This window comes from Equus asinus, chromosome 26 (genome assembly GCF_041296235.1).
Source record: "Equus asinus isolate D_3611 breed Donkey chromosome 26, EquAss-T2T_v2, whole genome shotgun sequence".
In the NCBI taxonomy this organism is placed as follows: domain Eukaryota; kingdom Metazoa; phylum Chordata; class Mammalia; order Perissodactyla; family Equidae; genus Equus; species Equus asinus.
Window position 1 is genome coordinate 34,710,847 of NC_091815.1, and position 12,554 is coordinate 34,723,400.

At 54.1% G+C, this 12,554-nt stretch overlaps 1 protein-coding gene across 2 annotated transcripts; it reads right to left on the reverse strand.

Annotated features, from left to right (window-relative positions):
• Positions 1 to 1,800: 1,800 nt before the first annotated feature.
• On the reverse strand, positions 1,801 to 7,824 carry LOC123275590 (kallikrein-1E2). Of its 2 annotated transcripts, none has more exons than XM_044758879.2 (5): positions 7,779 to 7,824; positions 5,779 to 5,938; positions 4,030 to 4,316; positions 3,747 to 3,883; positions 1,801 to 2,002 (listed from the first exon to the last, which is right to left on the reverse strand). In XM_044758879.2, the coding sequence occupies exons 1-5, from the start codon at positions 7,822 to 7,824 to the stop codon at positions 1,847 to 1,849; spliced, it is 786 nt and encodes a 261-aa protein (XP_044614814.2). In that variant the 3' UTR covers positions 1,801 to 1,846. The 2 variants fall into 2 exon arrangements, with proteins under 2 accessions (XP_044614814.2, XP_070354389.1); XM_070498288.1 differs by having other exon boundaries at positions 3,747 to 3,871; positions 4,006 to 4,316.
• Between the last annotated feature and the right edge of the window lie 4,730 nt (positions 7,825 to 12,554).

The following is a 12,554-nucleotide window of genomic DNA, read 5'->3' on the forward strand; positions in this document are numbered from 1 at the left end:
TGGCATGAGTGTGGCTTTCTAAATTCCCCTAGTGTACATGTACCCTTTGAAATGCCCCAATTTGCCAAAGATATTCTCCAGTTTTCTTTCCAGGCTTCAGATAGTACCTTTTATGTTGTAACTGCAATCTTTTGTCCCAGGCAGCTGTGGGGTTTTCCTTTTCCTGGTGATGTTTTTGGACAATGCCTGCCACTTTTCCTCCCTGAGTGAGTTCTGAGTTGGGGGAATAGAGACAAGCACCCTTTGTCAGTCCTTCAGGTTAACCAAGACAGGTAGGAATAGACAAACACAATAACTTGTGTATAAGATCTGCTGTGCTCCCTTCAGAATCAGAGACCACGGTCCCACCCTGGGAGTGTAGGCTGCCATCCTCGGGACTACTGTCAAACAAGGGAGGTGCCAGATCTGGAGCCAATAAAAACTCTGCAAAGCTTTTCTCCCATTTCTAAGTTGCCTTTTTCTTGACTCAGCATTCGCTTGGTTGCTGTAAACCTTTGACTGTTCCAGAGTTCTGACATACTTGGTTCTGATGGTGTCTGCTTGTTTTCAATCTTTCTGTTGATTAATGGGTGTCCGTAGCTGCCTACTCTGTCATTTTGCTGATGTCTCTCCTGAGGCTGGTTTTTTAAAGGGAGGGTGACCAATGCTGCCTCTGTTTACAAACCTGTCTCTCTTTCCGTGCCTGGGTCTCCGTGTGTGTCCCTGAGTCTTTGTCCTTGTGTATATTCGGCTGCCCTGTTCCTTCTGAAAGTCTCTCACTTCAGTGACTCACTTCCCCTCTCACTCTCTCCCAAGGGTGACCCTGGGGGCATCCTGGACTGTGATAGTTTCCTTCAGGGCTTCATATCCTTGGGACCATTTCTGTGTGACCTACTCAACAAACTCAATGTGTACACCAACCTCTGCCAGTTGTCTGACTGGATACAAGAAAGTGGAAGCCAACTAAAGATAAGCCCAGAGCCTAACCCCTGCTCCTTGTGAATGTGACCATACTTGGAGACAGGGGCCTTTGTAGATGTTATGAGTTAAGATGAGGTCATCCTGGATTAGGATGGCACCTAACCCAATGACTAATGGCCTTGTAAGAAGAGAAAACAGAGACAAGGATGCAGTGGGAAGATGGCCATGTGGACATGTAGACAGAGACTGGAGTTATGCTACCATAAGATAAGGAATGCCAAGGAATGCTGGAACAAAGGGAGGCTAGAAGGAGGCGTGGACAGATTCTGCCTATGAACCCCTGAGAAGGAAACAACCCTGCCAATACCTTGGTTATGGAGTTCCAGCCTCCAGAACTGTGAGAGAATAGATTTCTGTTGTTTTGAGGTACCCAAGGCGTGGTACTTAGTTATGGCAGCTCTAGGAAACCAATATAGCCAGGCTTTAAGGTCCATCCTTGTTGTGTGTGTGTCTGGTGCATCTCACTCCCAAATTCTGCTTATTGCTCCATAGGAAGCATCTACCACATGTCACTGTCCCCTCTCCCAAAATGGACACCTGTCCTGCCTCCATCCCTCCACCGCCACAGAGAACGTGGCCATCCACCTCCTTGCCTGTGTCCTTGCAGAACCTGTGGGAGAAATGTCTCCAGACACTGCCAATGTTTCCCGAGAGGGAGGGACAAAACTGTGTCCATTTGAGAACCACTGGTCTACACCTGTCTCTCACCCTTCCTTTCTCCCCACCCCGACTCCACAGCTCAGGACACACATCAGGAGGGCTGGGAGGGTCTAGCTTTGGCCAGGTGGGTCCTGAGCTTCTGGGGGCTCCACATCTAGAAAAGACAGATGATGCTAGGACTTGCTTAATATTCTATTTTAATTGTGTTAGCAGGAGGGCCGGGCATTCAGCTGTTTTTCTCTATGGTCTCCTTGATCCACTTCAGATGGGGCATCACCTTGGTGAAGACAAAGTTGTCGTTGAAGTCGGCACACTCGCTGTAGCCCCATGACGTGATTCCTTGAAACACACCGTCGCAGATCAGCGCGCCCCCTGAGTCACCCTAGGACCGAAGAGGAAGAGAGAGAGCGAGAAGAGTCAGTGGGGCCCCACCTCTCAGACCTGGGGTCACAGATCACACACAGCGACCACCCCAGCTATGGGGAAAGAGACAGTTATCCCCAGAGACCACTCCCAGGGAAGGGCGGAAGGGATTTCAAGGGAAGGGAGGGCAGCTCACATCCTGGCCCCTGGGGATGGGATGCAGGGTCCAGGTTCTGCCCATGGATGGTCCCTGCAGACAGGTCAGGGGAGGAGAAGCAGGATCCATCTCCGGGACTCTTCCTCCCTCAGGGCTCATCTCCGCTGTCATCCCTCCCAGGAAGCTTTCTTCTCTCCCCGGGGCACTGGGGAGCTATGGAAGGTGGGTGAGCAGGGGAGGGGCAAGGCCAGTTCTGAGATTAGAATGACCCCCTGGGCCAGGTGGGGACGGAGTGGACAGAGAGACTGAGGGCCAAGAGCGTGTGAAGAAGGCTGGGGTGAGGGTCCAGGTGGGAACAAGGCCTGATCTGGGGCTGAGACGATGGGACAGAAAGGAGGGACGTCAGTGAGAGTCAGGGGGCAGGAGGGACGAGGGTGGAGGGAGGGACCAGAGGGAGAGCTGCTGGTGGACTGAGGAACCGGGGGAGGAGAAGGAGCAGGTTGGGTGGGAAACGCTGGGCTCAAGTAGGACTTGGTGAGTGTGTGTGTGTGTGTGTGGTGGGGGGTGTGAGCGTCTCCTTGGGGCTGCTCAGCCGACACTCAGGACAAAGCTCAGGATCATCCTTAGTCCTCGCGGCCTCTCACTCCCACTCACACTCGGTCAGCGAATCCTGTGGGCTCCCTTTCGAGGTATCCAGAATGGACCCCGTCTCCCCTAGTCCCTGCCACCACCCTGGCAGCCCCATCCTCACCGCCTACTGGGCCCCCTGCCTCTCCTCACCCCTGCACGCTGACCCCACACGGATGCTAGAGGGACCTGTGAACACCCAAGCCAGACCCTGTCCTGCTCCTGCTCAGCACCACCAGCAGCTCCCGGGCCCCTCAGAGGAAGAGCAAAGTCCTCCCCTGGACCCAGGGAGGCCCCGCAGGACAGGCCCTTTCTTCCCCGAGCCGTCACCTCCCGCCCTCTCCCCTGCTCGCTGGGCTGCACCCACACTGGCCTCGCTGGGCCTCACACACACCAGGCCCACATCCCTCGGGGCCTCTGCACCTGCTGTTCCCTCTGCTCTTCCCCCAGACAGCACGCGGCTCACCCTCACCTGCCGCAGGTGTCTGCTCAGCCTCACCTTCTGCTCGAGGTCACCCCTCTCATCACACCAGCCACCTCCCTGGCTCTGCTCTCTCTCCTCCCGCCCCCACAGCTCCCTCACCTCCTGACAAGTACCATCACTTCTGTGCCATGTTCACTATGTCTGTCTGTCTGTCTCCCCTCCCCAGAACAAGAGCTCCACGGTGGAGGCTGTTCTCCGTCTGATCACTGCTGTCTTCCCAGGGGCTGGGCCAGTGTCAAGCAGGTAGTAGATGCTCAGTAAACACATGGTGAAGGAAGGAATGGGGGAACTATGACGTGGAGCAGTGAGATGCTGATGGTGCCCGGATGGGGGTGTGGGAAGGGCAGGCATATGGGGGAGGGAGCCGAGACACTGGGGGGCAGCTCCAGCCAGGAAGCAGGAGAGACAATGCCTGGTTAGGCACTCACACCCCGGCCCTGAGTCTGGGTCCACTCCCCCAGAGCTGCAGCATCTTAGCAGGAGAGGGCGGCTCACCAGGCAGATGCTTCCGCTATCATCCCTGTGGGTAGCGCACAGCACGAACTCGGTCATCTTCTCTGGGTAGGCTCGGGCACACTTCTCATTAGACTGGAGTCGGAGTTCCACACACTGGAGTGTGCCTGAGCCTCTGTCTATGGGCAATGGAGAGACACAGCTGTGGCCAGTCGCACCTGGCTTTTCAGTCCCCTCCTCCCTCAGACCCCACTGTCTGGGCCCCCAGCCTCCCCCCTCAGACCCGCTGTCCGGGCTCCACGAGGTGTGTCCGGCCCTGGCGTACTTGTAAGCGTGCTGATCAGGCCCCAGCCCGAGGTGTAGCAGGTGCTTCCCAGTTTGGGTTCCCGGGTGGGCAGGTCCAGGATCTTCACAGCGTCTGTTATCCGGGCGGGCTGAGCCAGGCGGAGCAGCATGAGGTCGTGGCTGATGTCATCATAAGGGCGCAGGTGTTTCTTCTTCAGGAGGCTCAGGTCGAATTGTGGATCTAGGAAGCTGTCACTGACCTGGTGGAACTGGGCTGTGTCTTCATCCTCAGACAGATTGTGGCGCCCCAGCCAGATCTGGTAATCGCTGGGGAGAAAGAGGGATGGAGGGAATGAGGAGGAGAGAGGAGGGGAGAAGGGAGATGGGGCAGGGGAGCCTGGGGAGGGTCCCGAAGAGAGAAAGAGAAACAGTGAGAAAAACAAAGAGAGAGGTAAGAAAGATCATGAAGAGAGAAGAAAGAGTCATGAGGAAAAATAGAGACAGTGAGGGAGGAAAGAAAGAAATGTGACAGTGTGAAAGAGGCAGATCTGGAGAGAAATGGAGTAAAAGAGAGGTTAAAATGATAGAATGAAAAAGACACAGAGAAGAATGAGAAATAGAAGGAGCGGTTAAGAGATAGGATGAGAAAAAGAGACAGTGAGAACTCATCACAGGGAAGAAGCAAAGAGTGAAGAGGCAGGAGAAGGAGAAATAGAGAAAGTGAGTAAGTACGGAGGAAGTAAAAAGAGCAAACGAGAAACAGGAGACCAGGCCAGGGATGGGGACACAGAGTGAGAGAGAAGAGGGGGGAGGGCGGGAGGTGGGGCAGGGGGAGGAGGGAGGGGCTGTTCTAAAGGAAAGTCCATTGGGGGAAAGTAACAGTTCAGGGTGGCAACAGCGTCTCATTGGCTGAGCTGCAGCATTTCTCATTGGCTGAGCTGTGGCGTTTCTCATTGGCTGAGCTGTGGCGCTTCTCATTGGCTGAGCTGCAGCACTTCTCATTGGCTGGACTCTTGCCAGGTGGGGAGAGAAATCTTCCCTCAGTAGCAAAGTGGTTTTACTTCCTGTCCAAGATGCAGGCATCCTTTGGTGTAACTGACGATGTGTGATAGGGCGTGGGAGCTCCCCCTACAGGCCTTCGCCACTCCAATTTAGTTGGGGTTTCTTTTATTAATTTCCACCCCTGTGTCCCCCTGGATGGACAACTGTCCTGGAGAGAGGGGCTGGGCAGCGTGAGAAGTCTCCCCCACCCCGCCATGTTGGGATGATCCCTTCCTTTTCTCTGGGGGTCCCTGCAGTCCCATCCTGGGGGTGAGTGTGCTCAGCGGTGATGGGGTAGAGGGAGTGGGGCAGACCCCGAGAGAGAGAGAGATGGGGCAGAGAGATGGAGGGTGAGACACCCAGCGACAGAGATGGCAGCTGAGAGACCCAGAGATGGACAGAGACAGGGAGAGACACAGAGACATGGAGACAGATGAGAGGGGGAAATAGAGACAAATCATAGTCACACAGAGAGAGACACAACAGAGACAGTACAGAGGGAGAAACAGGAAGACAGAGAGACAGTTACATGGGGAGACACAGAGAGACCAGGCAGCCATGGCAGGGCTTCCCTGGGGCCGTCCAGTCCCAGCCCTGCCTCTCTCCATGGGCCCTGGACCAGTGCCACCCTTCTCTCCCTCAGCCCCCAGCCTCCCCTGAGGTTATCCCAGGGCAATGGTCCTGGCTGACCATTCCTGTGGGAGCACAGATGCCACCAACCCCCCCCAGACCTTCTGTCCCTACTCACTCGCTCATGCAGTGAGCGGCTGTGAGCACCCACTGGGGGTGCACCAGAACGCCCCCACACTGGAAGTGCCCTTGATGATACACAGCCACCTGCCAGGGTTTGGAATGCTTCTCACACTCCCAGCCTCCTATGATCCGGGACTGGATGGGGGGCAGGGCGCCTGTGAAAGGGGTGCTAGGTCAGTGGGGTGGAGGTTAGCCATGGGGCTGGGGGGCTGGGCTAGAAGAGGGAGCTGTGCGGTGGGGTTAGGGGCACATGGGGGCAGAGGACCAGGCTGGGGGTCTGGGAACATGGGCAATGGGTGTTGGGAAGGACCTGGAATTCCTGAACCGTGCCTGGGATTTTGGGATATTGGTTGTTTCTGGGTGAGGAGATTTTATGCAGAGAGCAGAGTCGACCCCAGGGATCAGGGTAGGAGACAACATGGCAGCATTTGGAGCAGCATGTGGTGTGGGAGTCGGGTGTTTTGGGGGTGACTTGGGGTCTTGGACTGAGGGAGAGGAAGCTGTGAATTCTGAGAGCAGAAAGAGATTCTGAAAACCAGGGATAATGGTCCCAAGAGAGCAGCCCAGATGCTGGGGGCAGGGAGGATTTGGGAGGTTAAGGGGACCTCAGGCTGTGAATGTTTAGGGCCAGCGTTGGGCTTCCAGGTTCTTAAAAGGATGCAGATTTGGGGAATCAGGTCCGAGAGGCCAAGAAGAGCGTCTGAGCTGGGGAATCTGGGTGTGATTTACGGTGCCTGGATTGGGGCTGGGAGAGTTGGGAGAATTTGGGGTTCTAAGTCAAAGAGCGAATGAAAAGCTTAGACTGGGAGAAATCCTGTGGAGGTTTGGGGTCCTGTGAACCAGGAATGGCTTTCAATGGGGTGAGGGTTCTGGGGGATACAGTTCAGGTCAGGCTGGGGCCAGGGCTGAGCAGGGAGGGGTGAGTGATAATCAATGGGATAGGATATTGATTGGGATCTTTGTTTTTAAAGGGGATGAGGGTCATGGAGTGATTTATGGTTCATTTAGTCTGCTCCAAGGGCAGGAATGGAGAAGGGAGGGACGTGGGGGCCAAGTGGATGTAGGGTGGACTCAAGGCCCTGCTTGACGTGGAATCCTAGAATCACCTATTGGGGAACCCAAGGGAGGTCAGGGCAGGACAACGGGGCTTGTAAAGTATTGGGGCTCTTGAGGGTCCTGGAAAAGCAGAGATGCTAAAAGAAGGGATTTGCTTTGGAGAAGACCTGAAGCGAGGGAGTGATGGATTTTCTGTGAGAGAGAAGTTGCTGTTGGGAGTGTCTGGATATTTTTCTTGAGGAGAAGACTGGCAGTGCTGGATAGGGGTCTGGAGCAAAGATTCAATGAAGGAGGGGAAATGTTCAGAACCCCCATACCAGGGTGGGGAGCCCACGTGGAGTCACAGGTCAAGTAGCGTGGCTGAGAAGAAGCAAGAGTGTCTGGAGGAATTTGCATGTTCGGGTGCAGGATTAGCAGCCAGAGGTCCAGGTCTGGGGGACAAGGTTGAGAGCTGACAGCTGGATGGGAAATATCACTGGGACCTGGTAGGATTCATGAGCTCAGGAGCCAGATCACTGAGCCATAGAGAACTAGGTGGTAGAGGGGGATGATGAGGGTCCCAGGGACCCGTGGGATTGGGAGAAGACCTTGGAAGAATGGGAGACCTGAAAGAGAGACAGAGATGGCCCAGAATTTGCCTCTTTGGTAAAGTGGCTGGGGGCAGGGAGAAGGTTCTAGGAGCCCCTGGGAGGGAGCAGGGACTTAGTGTGGAATAAGGACTGTGAGGAATTTGATGAAGGTGGAGGGGCTGCGATAGGTTTTTAGGATGGAGCTGGGGAGACAGGGGGAGCCTGGTACTTGGGATGGACTGTGGGTTGCAGGGCTGTGTTGGGGTGGGCCGTGGGTTGGGGGATGAGGCTGGGGTGCTGGGGGAGAAGGGAAGGACATATGAGGAGGTGAGGGCCCGCTCCCCATCCCGCATCCCCCGCTCCGTCTCACCAGTCTCGCCCAGGGATAAGTCGAGGCACAGAACCAGGAACCACATGGTGACAGAGGTGTCCAAGGGCAGGCAGGCGGTGAGCCTTGAGCTGGAGAGCCTCCCTGGGGAGTCTTTTAAAGCTCTCCTTCCCCCAGGGCCCCACCCCTGCCCCGCAGGCACCCGGATGCTGGCCAAGGGCCTGCGCCTGCTGGCTGGGAGCTGGACACCTCCTCCCATGTGCAAGGCTGTTGAAGGGAGGGAGAGCCAGAACTTGTTTTCCTGTAGGTCTTAGATTACCCTGGGTGCGTTTTGGGGGCTAAGACCAGATGGGGCAGCGCATGTAGCTCCTGGGGGCTTGCTCTTGAGGACAACGTTGGTGACAAGTGCCAGTGGGAGGGACAGAAATAGTAGGGTATCACTGACCCTGATACCATGCCTCATACGCCTTACCCCCAAGACCTAGTGTCCCCTGACGTACCAGCAGTGGGGCTCTGAGACCCCCTCACCCTTGCTATGCTCTGAGCCGATAGGAGAGCACTCCCACTTTCTGTGTCCCTTGAAATAGAAGACTTGGCCTTCAGAACTCCCCGATTCTTGCTCTCTCAGGCTAAGAAACTAGTTCTCTAATCTATTGATCCTCTCAATACAAGCCCTTGGGGTCTCAAAGATCCATAATCGTAGCACCCCCAGAACCACAGGTCCTGGCGTCACCCAGAGCAAGTTCCCTAGCATTCCCAAATCCAATGTCCTCCAAAACAAGGCTGGGGTCCACATGACATCCACTCCTTAGTCTCCAGATCTGGGACCTTGAGTTCCCAAGGATTCTGGATGATGTGCCCTCCCGGGACAAGAGCATGATCCCTGCAAAGTCTAAGGTGCCCTACTCTGTAAATAAGATATTTAGGGCTCAAGAGCCAGGTTTGTGTACCTCAAGATTGAGGTGGCCTTGAAAATCCCATTGTGGGGTCTCAGAGGAGAATCAGGAATTATCCTCCCGTGGCCTCCATTGTTAATCTGATTAGGTTTTCTAGGCTTCCAGCACGTTGATTATCTCTGCTGTTCAGTACAACCAGAAGAGGTCACGTGGGGTCAGCCCAGCTGTGTGTCAAGAGCTTGGTAAAATCTTCCTTCTTTCCTACATGAGAAAACAGAAGATCCTAAGATAGTTAGTGAGATGGAAGTGGGCACAGATAAGCACAGTTTAAAACCTTAAGGACTAGGGTAGAAGGATATGCTCAGCCAGTGGCCGGATCTCTGACACTCCCTCACATACATACCAAAGGTTACCAGAATCACCAAGTGGAAAGAGGTGTGCCTCAGCTTGAGTGAGGACCTCCTTGATCCAGTGCCTCCATCTTGTTCCCATCTACAACCACAACCAAAACTCGATCCAACTCAACCAACCCAATCCAAACCAACCCACAGAAGCCCAGCGAATTCAACCAACTACAGCACAACCTAACCCAATTTAACCCAACCCAAACCAACCACACCATACACACCTAAATCCAAGGCAACTCAGCGCCATCCAGTTTAGCTCAGACCAGCCCAAACCCATCCACACAATCCTGATCCAACTCAACTCAACCAGTCCAATTTAACCCAACCCAGCCTAACTCCCCACGTCTTCACCTTTCAAAATCAAACCAAACTCCTGCCTGTCCTCGCGTCCAATTCTATCAACCCCTATCTCTGTGTCTTCTGCACTGGAAACCAAACTGACTCCCATTCCCAATTCAACCCACACATACGTCTCAACCGAAAGCAAAGCAAACCCATCCCCAACCCCAATGGTGCCACCACAAACCAACTGCACCATTGTCAGTCCCTAACCCAACCCCAGCACAATCCTGTCCCCATCTCTAATCCTGCTCCAAACCCACCCCCATTTTAACTGCTTTTCCTGCTCCATCCACAAGCCCACCCTGGCATCTTCTCTGACCCAGGGAAACCCAGATCCAGTCCCCTCCCAACTCTCAAACCAACCTCCATCACTCTTCTTAACTGATGACACCCTGGGCTCTGACCTCGCAGGAGTCGAGCCTGCGCCCTATACTGCAGCACAACCCATGGTGTTCATCAGGGGCCCTGGATAGTCCTAGTCACAAGATGTAGAGGAGATGATGAGTCCTTGCCCATCAGGACTTCAGGAAAGGGCACATTACCAGTCTCCTCTGTTCTCTCTCAAGAACCTAAGAGTTTGGGTCCCATAGCCCTCTTCACATGGGGCCGGGACCTATAACTTCTTCCTCTTTCAGAACCCAGGACTCCTTCAAAACCAGCCGTCCAGACCCCAGCTCTGCCACCCCAAAGGCACGCTTTCTGAACCCAACTTATGCCCCCACTGGACCTGCCTTCATCCCGGGTCTGGCATTGGGTCTCAGACAGCACTCCGTGTGGGGGGATGAGGGAAGCACTGCCGTATCCACACTTGAAGGGGACCCCTTGCTGTGGCTGGGGGTGGGATGCACACTCCTCACCCTCCAGGAGCTCGTCACTGTCCTGGGTCACCGGGAGAGGTGGGGGAGGACCCCTGAGGACAGAGGCTTTTTCTTCAGCCCTTGCCCCATCCCTGCACCTGCCCTCCCTGCATATTCTTCACAGATGCCTCCACCGATTCCTGCAGAAGTCTCTGATTTTTATTTGCAAATCTCTGCCCTCTCTCTAGCTTTTGCAACTGCCGCCTCTTTTCTCCAGAACTTTCCTGTCTCACCTTACCCCATTTTCTGTAGGATCTGCGGGACAGAGAGGAAGGGGGAAGGCAACAAGTTCCCTGTGATTGGGCGTTGAGATAGGAACCGTGGATGTGGGTTCAGACAGGTGGTCACTTGGAACCAGTCATCCCAGGTCACCGACCTGTCGTGGACATCAAATCGATGTGGCCAAACACATACGACACACAGTTTTGACCTCAGAGTCTGGACATCTCAGTCAAACTCAAGGACACGAATGTGGCCAAACAAGGTCATACATGCACAACCAGACTGCCAAACGTAGATACTGGTATAGCCGGCACTTTCAGCTAAATTCACTCCCATGTACTTGGGTTGCAGCTTCAAGCATCACAACACAGACGTTCGTGTGTGTATATGAATATAGACAATTAAGACACGGGTGTGCACGCACTCACACAGTCACGGACACATTTGGACATCAAAGCTTAGCCCTTAACATCTTTCCTGAACTGGACCTCTCTCTCACGGATGCTTCTCTAGTAGGCAGTGTGCAAGATGGTCTCTCCATCAGAGCAGGTTTGTTTATTGTCCAGGATAATAAAAATAACGTGTCTCTCCAGAACAGATTTGTTTACTGTCCTGGATAATAAAGATAATGTCTTTGCAACAGATTCATTGTCCGCTGTTCAGGATAGTAAATAGACTACGTCCCTCCAGAGCGGTTCTGTTTTTGATCCAGGATGATAAAGATAATGTCTCCTTCCAGGGCCAAGGTTGGACAGGTTTGCTGGCAGCTCCCTTATGAGGTTGAGGATTCCTGAGCTCGAATTCCACGTGGCTTATGCATAAATCACTGTGTGCACAGCACCCACCAGGGCCTCTCTGATCATCCTACAGGACTTGGGGGGCAAGGGGAATTGATGTGAACCTGAAGGTCGTGTTTCCCGCTATGCTGTGAGTAATCTGTCCTTTGTCTCTGACCCAGGAGTATGGTGTGTTCCGCCAGTGTCTATAAATCGTGACGGGCTAACTTAATTGTTTGCAGGTAGGAAAATCTCAGACCCACCCCTGTTCTTGTCATACACACGGGCACTGAGGCTGCACCAGACCAGCTGGAGTTGGAGGTGGGTGGGGGCCCCAGCTGGGTGCAGTGGGGAGATAGAGGACAGGGAGAGGGGAGGACACAGAGAGAGCCTGAGGGGATGGTGGGGTCGGGGGAGGTTTGGAGAGAATCTCAATGATGAGGGTTGAGCGAGGGGGTTGATGAAAGTCCGCCCCACCCTCTCCAGGGTGGGGGCATCAAATCACAACAAATTGATTAGCATTTGGTGATTGATCATGGTGTCTGGAGTCCCCTTCCCTCAGAGTAACCCTGACCTTATGTCCGCTATTCTCTGAGTGACAACCACTTCCAGTGTGAAATAAAGCAGTAGTGCCCACCTCACAGGGCTGTTGTGAGGCTCAAGCGAGCATCTGTAAGCTCTGAGCACCCTGCTCGCCACACACTAAGCACTCAGCAGTGCTGGCACGCCCTCACAGGGGACTGCCCTGGGCCAGGCACGTGCAAGTGCCTTACACACATGCCTGCACTGAATTCTCTACAACAACCCCGTGAAGGAGGGTGTCTGGTAGAGGATAGATCTTGCTTAAAGGGAGATGTTGCCTTTTCCCTGGACTCCTGAGAGGTGATCTGCACGTCTTTGGGACATTCTTCCTGCAAAGAGCGCCTTTGTTTATCTGCAAGACTTGAACCCTACCGGATAAACTAACACTGTCATTTATAGTGGGGGTCAGAACAGCGGGATCTCTGAGGACTGGGGTGGGGCACTGACGTCAGCAACCCCAAATCAGGATGGATTTGTGGTTTGTCAGCATCCTTGGTTGGGACTGTCCTCCTTATCCTGTGTGGTCTCTGTTGCATCCAGCCAGTGAACAGGCATAGGCTGGTGTGGATGTTGGGCCAGTTGGCAATGCCATAGATGATTTCTCCAGTGGATTCAAGACCATGCATGAACACCACGAACGCCGTAGGGTTGTAGGAGTTGCCCAGAGAAAGAGACTGAGAGTCATGGAGATAAATAGAGGAAGAAAAAAAGGCAGGACAGCCCCACACCTCAAAAA

Bases quoted from the DNA above. Each gene is read 5' to 3' on its own strand.
- LOC123275590 (XM_070498288.1), bottom strand. From the start codon at position 7,824: ATGTGGTTCCTGGTTCTGTGCCTCGACTTATCCCTGGGCGAGACTG. The intron at 5,939-7,778 runs GTGAGACGGAGC...CCCCTTTCACAG, and splicing joins CTTATCCCTGGGCGAGACTG to GCGCCCTGCCCCCCATCCAG. The intron at 2,003-3,746 runs GTGAGCCGCCCT...CTTCGGTCCTAG, and splicing joins ATAGCGGAAGCATCTGCCTG to GGTGACTCAGGGGGCGCGCT.